The 14,826-nt window shown below is 34.2% G+C and overlaps 1 protein-coding gene across 5 annotated transcripts in view; it reads left to right on the forward strand.

Annotated features, from left to right (window-relative positions):
* Prkdc (protein kinase, DNA-activated, catalytic subunit) overlaps nt 1–14,826 on the forward strand; it is a 176,274-nt gene that overhangs the window by 32,546 nt on the left and 128,902 nt on the right. For all 5 annotated transcript variants that reach the window (XR_007107939.1, XM_047547399.1, XM_047547401.1 and 2 more), the window contains exons 22-26: nt 1,262–1,368; nt 3,005–3,095; nt 3,973–4,136; nt 4,833–4,985; nt 6,494–6,601. Coding sequence is in view for 4 of the 5 variants with exons in the window: in XM_047547399.1 (XP_047403355.1) it covers nt 1,262–1,368; nt 3,005–3,095; nt 3,973–4,136; nt 4,833–4,985; nt 6,494–6,601 (623 nt within the window). In the remaining variant the exon portion in view is untranslated. The remainder of the gene's footprint in view (nt 1–1,261; nt 1,369–3,004; nt 3,096–3,972; nt 4,137–4,832; nt 4,986–6,493; nt 6,602–14,826) is intronic.

Below are 14,826 nucleotides of genomic sequence, written 5' to 3' on the forward strand. Positions count from 1 at the left end.
CAATTCAGTGAGACTCTCTCTCTAAATAAAATACAAAACAGGGCTGGAGATGTGGCTCAGTGGTTAGTGCCCCTGAGTTCAATCCCTGGTACTGAAAAAAAAAGTCAAAAAATAAAAAACTGTGTCTCTGAGATAACGTGTGTTAACATGGTCTCAGAGTAAATCAGTAAGTCTTTGAAAACATTATTTCCAATTCTAATTTAACCACTACTATTTATGACCGACATTAGCCAAGATCCTTGAGGTAAGTCCCAGTGGCCTTTGGGTCCAGACATCCAAAAGTCTGACAGTTGCTTTGCTTTCCTTACTTAAAAATTAAGCATACACAATTGTATTGCATTGTTGCTTCTAATATAGCTGCAACCACCTGATAATTATATAACCCATTATCCAACTGTCTCTGACCCAGAAAACTGGGCTGCATTACTGGGCACTGTGGGTCACCCACTAGCAGTTCAGATTCATGGAGTTCATGTGATACCACGGTCTGCAGTTACCTCCAAAGGCCAACATACACAAACTTTAACGTGAACCAAAGCTCCAACCTTCAATAGCCTAGAAAGCAAGAAGCAACAGTACATCAACTTAAAACCTGTTGCTTTGCATTAATATTTCAATGTTCTGTTTACTTAGAAATTATTAGTTAACCATCAGTTCACTCATAGGCTTCAAGGTTTAAAGTTACCTAAAGACCTTAGAAATTCTCTTCCAGTTGATACACAATGAAAGGATAAAAAAAAAAAAAAATTGTTCAAATGATTCAGTTTAGTTGAACACAAAGGTAGAAACTAACTTCTCAGTTTTCCAGGCAAGGAATTTTTAATTGTACTTCTAAATTTTCAATTTATGATTGCTTAAAATATAAGTGGTTTATAGGGGTGTACTCTATGACTGTAAATATTCTTGTTCCTCATCACGTTTTTGCTATGATAGTTCTAGTATTCCTTGAATTCTTCGGAATCTTTTATTACTGTGATAGTTAGAAAAGAGAAGTTCTCTACTACCATCAGTCCTTTAATCCTAGTTGACATTCTGCTGTAAAAAATAACTTTTTTCCCCTTTATCCGTTTAGTGGACAATGGTGCTTAAAAACAAGACAACCAGTGTGAATACTTCATGTTCTAGAAACTTAATTCTTTTCATCATAATTACGATTAGAATTTTAATGTTTTATGTTTGGCAGTATAGTGTGTTCTCCTTAGTATTCATCAAATGAATGAATGAGTGTTTTTTAATACTGATTTTTGTTTACTGTTGTTAGATGAGGTCAAGAACAACTGGGAAGTGTCAGCACTTTCTCGGGCTGCCCAGAAAGGATTTAATAAAGTTGTGTTAAAGCATCTGAAAAAGACAAAGAACATTTCATCAGTAAGAAAGCCTTTGTATTTTCTTTACCTTGTTTAATACAGAGATTAGAAAAGAATCCTCATTTGAGATGTTAGTTCTTTTTACTTATAAATTAGTAATATAAAAGTTGTTTCAATATACGTTTGGCTTGAAAATATAAACTGTGTTAATTATTTGGCTCTTGTCTTGATATTGTCCTGCTCATCCCTATCCTTAAATGTATTTAGTGGATAATGCAGAGTAACATGGTTCATATTCAACTAGAAAATTGGAATACTGATATCATCGATATGTAAGATTGATCCATTCTTAAATACATCTTTTTATCAAGTTCATGCTAGTTTTGTACTTTCGGTGATAATTTCTTGACCAGCTTTTTTGAGATGAGCTGTATGATATGATAGGAAAAAAATGATATAAATGGAAAAAATGAACTTTGTTTAGGAAAAGTATTTTTGGTATGAAGTGAAAATTGCAACTTGAAAAACTTCATGTTAAAAACTGATACTTAAACCCCTAGGGTAAATGCTTTCTACCTTATTATTTTGGGCAGCTTTTGATTGAAAGATTTGCATGAAACTAGAAATGATTTTCTGAAATTTTAAAATTTTATCTCACATAAACAAAGTTGGTTAACATAACTTGAGCATATCTTTAGTTTTGCAAATAAAATTTCTTTACAGGTACCCAATGCCTGTTCCCTAGGATTCCTATTTCTTAGGATAGTGTTTTTCTAAGTGAGGATCCCTGCGTTCCAGGGTGCAAGGTCAAAGCTGTTTCTGTTGACATCTGCACTGTGATATAACAGTGAGCAACACTGTTGGGGTTCTTTTTAGTGTTTTATTGGCACTTGCCTCCTGGCACATTCTGGAAAGTTTGCCAAATCCAGTGAACCAGTATTTTATCACCTTGAGGTTACCAAATTATGAACAATACTTGAGGTTACCAAATTATGCATGAGGGAAAACATTTATTAAAAGTATAAGACAAATCAAAGATTTTAATGTAATACAGTTCATTGATAAGGTTTCAAGTTCTAAATTACAATAATGAACCTTTAAAAAACTACCAACAGTATACTTTTGGTGTAATATCAAGTAATTATAATCAGAATTATGTAAAAAGACTACTTTTATATTATCCTAGGGAACAGGCGTCTGCAAGGTCTAGACCTTGTATCTCCCAGTGAGCCAGATTATAAAGGGATCTGCACTTATGTGAAACAGGATCACTTTCTTGAGGATTTTTGTTTGGAAAATTGAATTACTTTTTATGACACTATGTCATTTGTTCACTTGTAATGTGTTTAGTATTTTTAAGATAATAACTACTAAATTTATTTTAATTTTAATTTATAATGCAATAATTATTGATGTGCATGACCCACATAAAGAAAACCTCTTGTGGGTTTCCTGATATTTCTTAAGAGTGTAAAAGGTCCTCCCCAAAAGCTTGGCTCTAGGAAATAACTTCAAAGTTGGAAGAAATATGGTTTTTATGAATAATACTACTGTGTACGATATGATTAACCATTAAGAGGATTGGGGTCATAAAAAAAACATTAATAATAGAGAGGGTGATAAATAGTTTTTCTTTCTTTTCATCTTCTCTTTGTTTTTAACTCAGATGTCACATGTATACATGTTCATTTTTGTAGAATGAAACACTGTCCTTAGAAGAAATAAGAATTAGAGTAATACAGATTCTTGGATCTCTAGGAGGACAAATAAACAAAAATCTAATAACAGGTAATTTTTTCTTTCAAAATAAAGCATGTAGATATATTTGCACTTCTAGTGGGATCAATACAGTTATAGTATATTCTGATGTTTATTCCTATATGTGATTTACATGTTTTCAAGGAAGATTATAGTGAAGAATGTTTCACTTGATGAAAAGCTTTGATTATACCCATGCTGTTGGAATAATTCAACACACTAAGACTAAATGTTCTAGATAAATAAATAAATAAATAAATGTTGCACATGTTTTTTCCATTTTGAAACAGAATCTAATTTGGCATTGTTTTCTATGTTAAACTTTATTTTAGGGGAATATAAACTTTTAAAACTCAATATTCTTAATATATGGATGCTTTTAGATTGTTTTTATGACAATACTTTTGATTAGTAAAAACTCATTTGTTTTTACTTTCAAAATTTGGTGTTAAATACACTAGTGGCTTGGTTATTAAGGAAATTTGAACCTATATTTGGAAATAAGGAAATTTTTAATAAATATATTGTTCGGGGCTGGGGAGATAGCTCAGTCAGTAGAGTGCTATCTTGTAAGCACTAAGGCCCTGGGTTCAATCCCCAGCACCCCCCCAAAAAAAAATATTGTTCATTTACCATTTTTCTACAAAATACCTTAAGGAACTCTTACTGAATTTGAATATTAAATATTCCAGACTGTTACTTTATTTGAAAATATTTTTACTTAAATTCAGAAATAGTATTATCAATACTTTTAGATGTTGTAATTACATATCGGAAGCAGTGAAAAGGAAAGGTGAGTAAAGTGCTTAATTTAAAAGTTTAAAAAGACTCAGATTTAACCAATGAGAGGTGGAACAATTGATTTAAGAAAGATTTTGAATGGAAAACCACTCTTCTTTTTTGTTAGCCACGACTTCAGATGAAATGATGAAGAAGTGTGTGGCGTGGGACAGAGAGAAGAGACTCAGTTTTGCAGTGCCGTTCAGAGAAATGAAGCCTGTCATCTATCTGGATGTATTCTTGCCCCGGGTCACAGAATTGGCTCTTTCAGCTAGTGACAGACAAACTAAAGTACTTTTATTTTTCATTCCATTTCTTACTTAGGCTCTATTGCTTTAAAACATGTTGGTTAGGAAACAGAAAATATATTTTAATTTATTATCATTAATTTTGTATATTTCCTAACTGCTTCTTTACCAGATGTAAGTATCATTCATAAGTGAAAGTTAAACATAAATCATCTTAATAGATAATAACCTTACGGAGCATTAATATGCCCAAAATTCTTCATTATAGAAAATATAGTACAAAAGGATTTTAAAAATGATACTTAACTGTAGAAATAGGTAATCTGAAATTTTAATATGGGTTTATAGATATATATTTACTAACCATTTTAGTTGCAACTATGCTTACAAATGAAGTGATGTCTATAGTTCTATAATGTGGCATCATTCAAATATATTTCTTAAAATAAATTTTTAAATAGAAAAACAACCAAAAATAAAGAGAAATATATTTCTTGTGAATGTATTAGTCCCAGTGTCTAAAGCTTTTAAAATATTAATTCTTGGCTCTTAAAGATCAAAGTGAACAGAAGCATTAATTTTATGTAAGCGTTATTTCTAGTTAATTTATATTTGGATTACATGATAGTTATCTGCAGTAAGTTTTTCTTCTTAAAGGGATAAATTGAGAAATACTTCAAAATATTCTTTTCTTGTGAACATTATAATGTAAACTTTGTTGAACTCCTGGCCTGTTTAGGTGGCAGCTTGTGAACTGTTACATAGCATGGTCATGTTTATGTTGGGAAAAGCCACTCAGATGCCTGAAGGTAATCAGGGTTCTCCACCCATGTACCAGCTATATAAACACACATTTCCTGTTGTACTTCGCCTTGCCTGTGATGTAGATCAGGTAAGTTCATGAGTTTGAATAGGAATCAACTGCATATTTAAAAAGAAAAAAAAACAAAGTGGTTAGGCATAGTGGCATACCCCTTTAATCCCAGCGGCTTGGGAGGCTGAGTCAGTAGGATTGCAAGGTCAAGGCCAGCCTCAGCAACTTAATGAAGCCTTAAGCAATTTACTGAGACCTGTCTCAAAGTATAAAAGGGTGGTGGATGTGGCAGAGTTTTAAGCCCTTCTGGGTTAACTCCCCAGTACCAAAAAATAAAAATAAAAAAGGTCTCCTTCAGTTGTCAACAGAGTTTGCTACACATTGGAATAATCACCTGGGAATCTATTAGACTTTTTGATTTGATTGGATATGGATACGACCTGGGGATCAGGACTTTTAAAAGTTGTCCCAGTGACTGTTTTGTGCCACAGTGTTGGGGCACCACTGTTATAGTCATTGAGAGTCTGGGCATCCTAAGGTGGATTAGCTGTCACCCTACTCATGGATGGATGAACTCCATCTTTCAGGAAGTGAAAAAGTGTCTAGGAGTCAAGGAAGAGATTGGAAATATTGGGAAATGGCCTGTTCCTGATAAGTTCATGGACAGATCCTCCAGTGCTGCCATGAAGCAGAAAAACAAATCTCAGTTACTTTTATGAATCTTGTGTAACCCTGATATCAGAATGAACGCATAAAAAATAAAGTGAGACCAGAAGTCACTTATAGATGTGTTGGAAAATTTTACAACATATATGAAATCATCATGATTAAATAGAATTTATGGTAAAAACTGAAATTTACCACAGAAATTATTTAAGAAGTAGCTGTCCTCTCTATAGAAGCCTAAAGACCTTTGACTGAACTTGATAGGCTAGGGGTAGGAGTGGTTTAATGTTCTCTTAATATGATAAAGACTATCTACCTGAATTTCACAGTCAAATCACTGTGATTTGGCTCCTATGGTTGGGAGTTTTGCTGGGAGTGGTTCCTGAGTGTTTGGATTAGGCAGCAGAGGGAGAGGCACCTGCCTCTTTCTCCTAGATCATTTTGACTTTGTTCTTCCCTGTGGCATAGGCTTTGAAGACTGTGTATATAGGACACTGATCTGGCTTTTATTTTGTCATAGGAGTGTCAGTCTTGGTGTGGGAAATCACAGGGTCTTTATTTGCTTTGTAGTTGATGAATGATAATCTGTGTCTAATCCAGAATACTTTGTATATGCAATTAAAATCAAAGTAATAAAGATAAATATTTAAAAACCCAACAGTGTTTACTCTAAATTGCCCTCTTATCTATAGAGTAACTATGAGATTTAAAGGTACATTTTTCTTTGCTGAACTCTAGGAAGTAAGGAAGAAGAATTAGAACATTTCATTATGGAATTGTACTAGAAAAAGAAATTATTGAAAGCACAGTAATAGTTTGCTTCATTTTGTCCTACTGCAAGTGCCATTTAATGTTCAGTTTGCAATTTAAATTTACTTTAACACAAAGGAAATAAACTTGTGAAGTATTGTTTTTTTCAGGTGACAAGGCAACTCTATGAGCCACTTGTTATGCAACTGATTCACTGGTTCACTAACAATAAGAAATTTGAAAGTCAAGATACTGTTGCCTTACTAGAAACCATATTGGTGAGTAGTGGTTTATTCTTTTCCTTCTATTCTTGTTGATTAGTAACCTTTAATGTATATTTAGACCTTTAGGAAATAGCTACCTGTTAAGATACCAAAATGTAACCTCTAGTTGGATCATTTTATCTTCTGTTGTATTTGTTTTGTAATGCCATTTTAGTGGACACAATGCCATATTTATTTAAATGATGCTTTTAAATATCTACAACTATAAATAATAGTTCACATATTTTTCTTCTGTTTTCTAGGAAGGTAGTTGTAAATTCAACACATTTTTTCAACATTAAGGATGTGTATGTGGTATATATGTGTACGTGTATGGAGTAAGAATATTCTTTGACTTAGCAGTAGCTCTTTTTTTATTGCTTGTAGTACTGTTCTTAACTTAAAAGTAAAAGAAATTTTTGAACTTTTTCAGTTTTTTCCTATATTCAGATTCAATAGCTAAAGTGTCCTACTAATAGTAGCTTACCTTTTACATAGAACTTTTCTGACATGCTAGAGATAGAATTGTTAGGATTTGGCCACTGCCTTGCTGAGGATCAAGGTAGGGAGGTCAGCTAAACTGTGATATCTTTTAATGCATGTGTATTACTATAATACATAAAATTATAATTATTACAATTTTTATTGTTTGATTTTGCCTGTTAGTTCAGTTTATCATTTTATTTTGTTATATATTCACTTTAGAGTCGAAAGCTCCAGTTGAACACATAGTGAACTTGTTCAACCATGTCCTTTAATTTTCTGTTCTTGCAAATTGCTTTCAGTTTGCGTCTGAGTGCCCTTTTTTCTTAAGTTTGAGATGAGACAGAGGAAAATAAGGAAACTGACAAGAACATGCAGAGAAAAATAGTGAAGGCATTAGGTTTGTGGTGTTTGTGAAGACTTGGGTTTGTTTCACATTTTTACTATGTAGGATCATTGTGAGAAGGGAGGCTGGGAAGTTATTGGACAGAAGGGCAGAGCTTCTACATAGGGCAGCCACATGTCCTGGTGTATAATTACAAATAGTACTACTTTCACTTTCAAAGTCACTCCATGCCATGTAACAGGCAAAAGAGAGTTACTTATTGAACATTTTTGTAATTAGGAAGCAGACCATAATTATATCTGTAACATTGTTCCCTGCAGTGTCTACCAGTAAATCCTGCCTCTGATAAATAAAATTAATTTAATTTGTGGGTTACTTACATTCATATAGGTTTGTTTGTTTTTGTTTTTTATGGTACTGGGGATTGAACCCAGGGGTGTTTTACCACTGTGCTTATATCCCTGACTCTTTTTATTTTGTTTTGAGACAGGATCTTACTAAGTTGTCAAGGCCTGCCTTGAACTTGTGAGCCTTCTTCCCTAGCTAGCCAAGTCTCTGGGATTATAGGCATGTGCTGCCAGACTGCTCTACCACTGAGTTACAATCCCAGCCCCCCACCTTTTGATTCTTGAAGGTAGCTTAAGTAAGGGCTTCAGAAAGAAATCTGGTGAGATAATGATAAAGTAAAATGAAATGGTTGAAGATAAAGAAGAAATGTGAACTTGGTAGCATAATACTGCAGTGAAGGAGAGCCATTGTTTTGTTAGAAAGAACTGTCACTTCCCTAACATCAGCACATGCATTGTCTTAGTCTGTTGTCTGTTGTTATAACTGAATATCAGATTAGATAATTTATAAAGAATGGGAGTTTATTCATGATTCTGGAGGCCACTAAATGCAATATCAAGGTGCTAGTATCTAGTGATAACCTTCTTGCTTTATCATAGCATATAGAGGGCAACAACTGGTGAGAGAGTGCATGAGTGTGCAAGCACAGGTTGTCGTTTTCTTACAAAATCTCTAATACCATCATGGCCATCAATCCTCATGGCCTCATTTAAATTCTGACTACCTCCCAAAGACCCTACCTCCAAATACTGTTAATGTGTGAATTTAGAGATTGTTTTCAATATGGGCTTTTGGGGGGACAAATTCAAATTATTTCTGCATTTTCTCCCTTTTCTATAGAATTTTCAATTTATTTATTTATTTATTTTTTTAAGATAACTCACATTTGTTATCACAGTTTTATAGAGTCAAGAATTGAGGCACAGCTTAGACAAGTCTACTTCAGGCTGTTCTTACAGGGTTGCATTCAAGATGTTGGCCCAGTGTCTTTTACAATGCTGTGATCAATATGTTAGCAGTGCTACAGAAAGATCTGCTTCAAAGCTCACTCATATGGTCTTTTGCCAGATTCATTTCCTCGTGAGTTCTTGGATGAAAGTCTCAGTTTTCACTGGCACCTAGCCAGAGGCAGCTTTTAGTTCCTTGCTACCTAGGCCTCTCTAACAAAGCAGTTAGCTTCATTAAGGCTAAAAAAGGCCAGCAGAATGGAAATTATAGTTTGTATAACCCCATCCCACCACATTTGCTATATTTGGTTCTTTAGGTCCAGTCTACATTCACAGGGAAAGAGTTGCACACATGCATATATAGAAGGTGAAGGTGAGATCCTCAGAAGCTAGCCATCATATATATAAATCATTTTTATAAAAAAAAATATTATTGTTCAAAGGGTCACAGTTGGCCAGTGAAAACGGCTTAATTGGGTTGAGCCCTTACAACACTTCTAGAACTTTGAAAAAGCACTCTTGCTTTCTGGGAGCAAGTTATTCCAGGCACATCTTGAATTGATACCTTTCCTAAGAGAGAATTAGTAACTTTATAGGAATACTGGTTCGTTTATTTATTTTTTATTAAAATCTTTTTTATTTTTATAGACTGCATTTTGATTCATTGTACACAAATGGGATACAACTTTTCATTTTTATGGTTGTACACAATGTAGATTCACACCATTTGTGTAATCATACATATACATAGCGTAATACTGTCTGTTTCATTCTACTATCTTTCCGTCCCCCACCCATTCCCACTCTATTTTCCTTTACACCGTTCAATGTTCCTTTATTCTTTTCTTCCCCCCGCTGCTCCCCGCTTGTTATATATTGTCATGCACTTATCAGAGAAAACATTCAGCCTTTGGTTTTTTGGTCTTGGCCTATTTCACTTAGCATGTTACTTTCCAGTTTCATCCATTTACCAGCAAATGCCATAATTTTATTCTTCTTTATGGCTGAGTAATATTCCATTGTGCATATATACCATTTCTTTATCCATTCATCATTTGAAGGGCATCTAGGTTGGTTCTACAATATAGATATTGGGAGCTGCTATGAACTTTGATGTGGCTGCATCACTGTAGTATGCTTATTTTAACTCCTTTGGATATAATCTGAGGAGTGGGATAGCTGGGTCAAATGGTGGGTCCATTTCAAGTTTTCTGAGGAATCTCCACACTGCTTTACAGAGTGGCTGCACCAATTTGCAACTCCACCAGCAATGTATGAGTGTGCCTTTTTCCCCACATCCATGCCAACACTTATTATTGCTTGTGTTCTTGATAATAGCCTTTCTAATTAGAGTTAGATGAAATCTTAGGGTAGTTTTAATTTGCATTTCTCTAATTACTAGGGATGATGAGCACTTTTCATATATTTGTTGATCACCTGTATATTTTCTGTGAAGTGTCTGCCCATTTCCTTAGCCCATTTATTGATTGGGTTCTTTGTATTTTGGGTGTATAGTTTTTTAAGTTCTTTATAAACTTTAGAGATGATGAGTGCTCTGTGTGAAGTGTGTGTGGAAAAGATTTTCTCCCACTCTGGAGGCTCTCTTTTCACATTATTGTTTCCTGTGCTGAGAAAAAACTTTTTAGTTTGAATCTATCCCATTTATTGATTCTTGCTTTTATTTCTTAGGCTATGGGGGTCTTGTTAAGGAAGTTTGGTCCTAAGCCAATGTAATGGAGATTTGGGCCTACATTTTTCTTCTATTTGGTGAAGGGTATCAGGTCTAATTCCTAGATCCTTAATCCATTTTGAGTTGAGTTTTGTACAGGGTGAGAGAAGGGGTTTAATTTTATTTTATTGCTTATGTATTTCCAGTTTTGCCATCACCATTTGTTGAAGAGGTTATCTTTTCTCCATTGTAAATTTTTGGCACCTTTGTCTAGTATAAGATAACTGTACTTATGTGGGTATGTCTCCGTGTCTTCTATCCTGTACCATTGATCTACCTGTCAATTTTGGTGCCAATACCATGCCGTTTTACTATTGCTCTATAGTAGAGTTTAAGGTCTGGTATTATGATACCTCCTGCATCACTCTTCCTGCCCAGGATTGCTTTGGCTATTCTGGTTCTTTTGTTCTTCCAGATGAATTTCATGATAGCTTTTTCTGTTTCTATGAGAAATGTCATAGGAATTTTATTTGGAATTGCATTAAATCTGTATAGCGCCTTAGGAAGTATGGCCATTTTGATAATATTAATTCTGCCTATCCAAGAACATGGGAGATCTTTCCATCTTCTAAGGTCTTCTTCAATTTCTTTCTTTAATGTTTTATAATTTTCATTGTAGAGATCTTTCACCTCTTTGGTTAGATTGATGGCCAAGTATTTTATTTTTTTTAAGGCTATTGTGAACAGAGTTGTTTTCATCATTTCCCTTTCAGATGTTTCATCGCTTATGTATAAAAATGCTTTAGATTTATGCATGTTGATTTTATAACCTGCTATTTCGGTGAATTCATTGATGAGGTCTAGAAGTTTTCTGGTGGAGTTTTTTGGATCCTCTAAATAGAGAATCATGTCATCTGCAAATAGTGACAGCTTGAGTTCCTCTTTTCCTATTCATATCCCTTTAATTTCTTTAATCTGTCTAATTGCTCTGGCTAGTATTTCAAGGATGATGTTGAATAGAAGTGGTGAAAGAGGGCAACCCTATGTTGTTCCAGTTTTTAAAGGGAATGCTTTCAGTTGTTCTCCATTAAGAATGATGTTGACTGTGTGCTTAGCATAAATAGCCTTTACAATTTTGAGGTATGTTCCTACTATCCCTGTTTTGTGGTGTTTTGAGCATGAAGGGGTGTTGTATTTTGTTGAACGCTTTCTCTGCATCAGTTGAAATAGCCATATGATTCTTAACCTTAAGTATATTGATGTGATGGATTACATTTATGATTTATGGATATTGAACCAACCATGCATTCCCAGGGTGAACCCCACTTCATCATGGTGCTTTATCTTCTCAGTATGTTTTTGGATGCAGTTTGCCAGGATTTTATTAAGGATTTTTGCATCTATCTATTTTTGCATCAAGGATATTGGTCTAAAATTTTCTTTCCTTGATGTGTCTTTGTCTGGTTTGGGTATGAGGGTGATATGAGCTTCATAGAATGAGTTTGGTATGGTTCCCTCCTTTTCTATTTCCTGGAATACTTTGAGAAGTATTGGAATAAGTTCATCTTTGAAGGTCTTGTAGAACTTGGCTGAGAATCCATCTGGTCCTGGTCTTTCCTTGGTTGGTAGGCTTTTGATGACTTCTTCTATTTCGGTGCTTGAAATTGATCTGTTTAGATTGTGTACATATTCCTGATTCAGTTTGGGAGGATCTTATGTCTCTAAAAATTTGTCAATGTCTTCTATATTTTCTATTTTGTTGGAGTATATAGATTTTCAAAGTAGCTTCTCATTATGTTATGTATTTCAGTTGTGTCTGTTGTGATATTTCCTTTTTCATCATGAATTTTAGTAATTTGAGTTTTCTCTCTCCTTTGCTTTGTTAGTGTGGCTAAGGGTTTGTCTATATTGTGTACTTTTTCAAAGAACCAACTTTTTGTTTTGTCGATTTTTTGAATTGTTTCTTTTGTTTCAATTTCATTGATTTCAGCTCTGATTTTAATTATTTCCTGTCTTCTACTACTTTTGGTGGTGTTCTGTTCTTTTTCTAGGGCTTTGAGCTATAATGTTAGGTCATTTATTTGTTGACTTTTTATTCTTTTCTTGAATGTGCTCCATGCAATGAATTTTCCTCTTAGTACTGCTTTCATAGTGTCCCAGAGATTTTGATAGGTTGTGTCATCATTCCCATTTACCTCTAAGAATTTTTTTAAAAATCCTCCCTGATGTTTTCTGTTGTCCATGCTTCATTCAATAGCATATTATTTAGTCTCCAGGTGTTGGAGTAATTTGTTTTTTATTTTGTCATTGATTTCTAATTTCATTCCATTACGATCTGATAGAATACAAGGTAGTATCTTTTTTTTTTGCATTTACAAAGGACTGCTTCGTGGCATAACATATGGACTATTTTAGAGAAGGATCCATGTGCTGCTGAGAAGAAAGTGTATTTGCATGCTAATGGGATGGAATATTCTATACATGTCTGTTAAGTCTAAGTTATTGATTGTGTTGTTGAGTTCTACAATTTCTTTTTTTAGTTTTTGTTTGGAAGATCTATCCAGTGGTGACAGCGGTGTGTTAAAGTCACCCACAATTATTGTGTTGTGGTCTATTTGATTCCTGGCACTGAGAAGAATTTGTTTGATGTACATGGATGCACCCTTGTTTGGGGCATAAATATTTATGATTATTATGTCTTCCTGATTTATAGTTCTCGTAAGCAGTATGAAATGTCCTTCTTTATTCCTTCTGACTAACTTTGGTTTAAAGTCCACTTTATCTGAAATAAGGATGGAAACCCCTGCTTTCTTAGTGAGTCTGTGTGCATGGTAGGTTTTTTCTCCATCCTTTCACCTTTAGTCTGTGGATGTCCTTATCTATTAGATGAGTCTCTTGAAGGCAGCATATTGTTGGGTCTTTCTTTTTAATCCAATGTGCCAGTCTATGTCTTTTGATTGATGAGTTTAGGCCATTAACATTCAGGGATATGATTTGTATTCCAAGTCATTTGGGCTTATTTTTGGTTTTTAACTTGACTTGGTTTCTCCTTTGATTGGTTTTTCCTCCCTGTGCTGACCTACATTGTTGTTTTTCATTTCCTCCTCATGGAATATTTTGTTGAGAATATTCTGTATTGCAGGCTTTCTATTTGTAAATTCTTTTAACTTTTGTTGAGCATGGAAGGATTTTATTACATCTTCAAATCTGTAGGTTAGTTTTGCTGGGTATAGGATTCTTGGTTGGCAACCTTGTTGTTTCAGAACTTGAAATATGTTGTTCCAGGCCCTTCTATCTTTTAGAATCTAGCTGAGAATTCTGCTGATATCCGTATTGGTTTCCCCCATATTGTAATCTGCTGCTTTTCTCTCGCAGTCTTCAAAATCTTACTATTTTGTATGTTAGACATTTTCATTATAATGTGCCTTGGTGTGAATCTGTTGTGATTTTGTGCATTTAGTGTTTTATAAGCCTCTTGTATTTGATTTTCCATTTCATTCTTCAGGTTTGGGAAATTTTCTGCTATTATTTCATTGAATAGGTTGTTCATTCCTTTGGTTTGTATCTCTGTGCCTTCCTCAATCCCAATAATTCTTAAATTTGGTCTTTTCATGATGTCCCATAGTTCTTGGAGATTCTGTTCATGATTTCTTACCATCTTCTCTGTGTGGGCCACTTTATTTTCAAGATTAAATATTTTGTCTTCATTGTCTGAGGTTCTGTCTTCCAAGTGATCTATTCTGTTGGTGATGCTTTCTATCGAGTTTTTTATTTGGTTTATTGTTTCCTGTATTTCAAGGATTTCCGTTTGGTTTTTCTTGAGAATCTCTATCTCTTTGTTGAAATGATCTTTTGCTTCCTGTAGTTGCTTTTTCAACTGCTTATTGGAGTGATCATTCATTGCCTGCATTTGCTCTCTTATCTCATTCTTTCCTTCATGAATCATTTTAATTATGTATATTCTGAACTCCTTTTCTGACATTTATTCTAACATACTGTCACTGGATTCTATTAATATAGAATCTAGATTTGTTTGGATCATTTTCTTCCCTTGTTTTTTCATGTTGTTCATGTATCTTCCCCTCTAGCAGTGCAGATCTGTGGTTTTGCAGTTTCCCCCCTATAGACTTATGGTGACTCTATAGGTTCCAAAACCTTTTCTTTAAGGGGGAGATCAATATTAGCAGCGCCCAGTACAGACAATATGCAACCTGAAACCAAATAGCCCCTATGAAGATGTTAACAATATTGTCAGAATAAACAGAATGAGTTCAATTATCTACAGTACAACAAATAGATTTGCAATAAGGTCTGCAGTTTCTAGTGGAGGACAAAGAGGATGGGCAGGGAGTGTAGGGTAGCTGTTAATGGACTAAGAAAAGAGTTGTAGGTCATAGAAAGAGTGAAAGTGTAATCAAAAGAAGTTAGTTGTTAGCATAAGAAAAGG

Source organism: Sciurus carolinensis, chromosome 1 (assembly GCF_902686445.1).
Source record: "Sciurus carolinensis chromosome 1, mSciCar1.2, whole genome shotgun sequence".
Taxonomy (NCBI): Eukaryota; Metazoa; Chordata; class Mammalia; order Rodentia; family Sciuridae; genus Sciurus; species Sciurus carolinensis.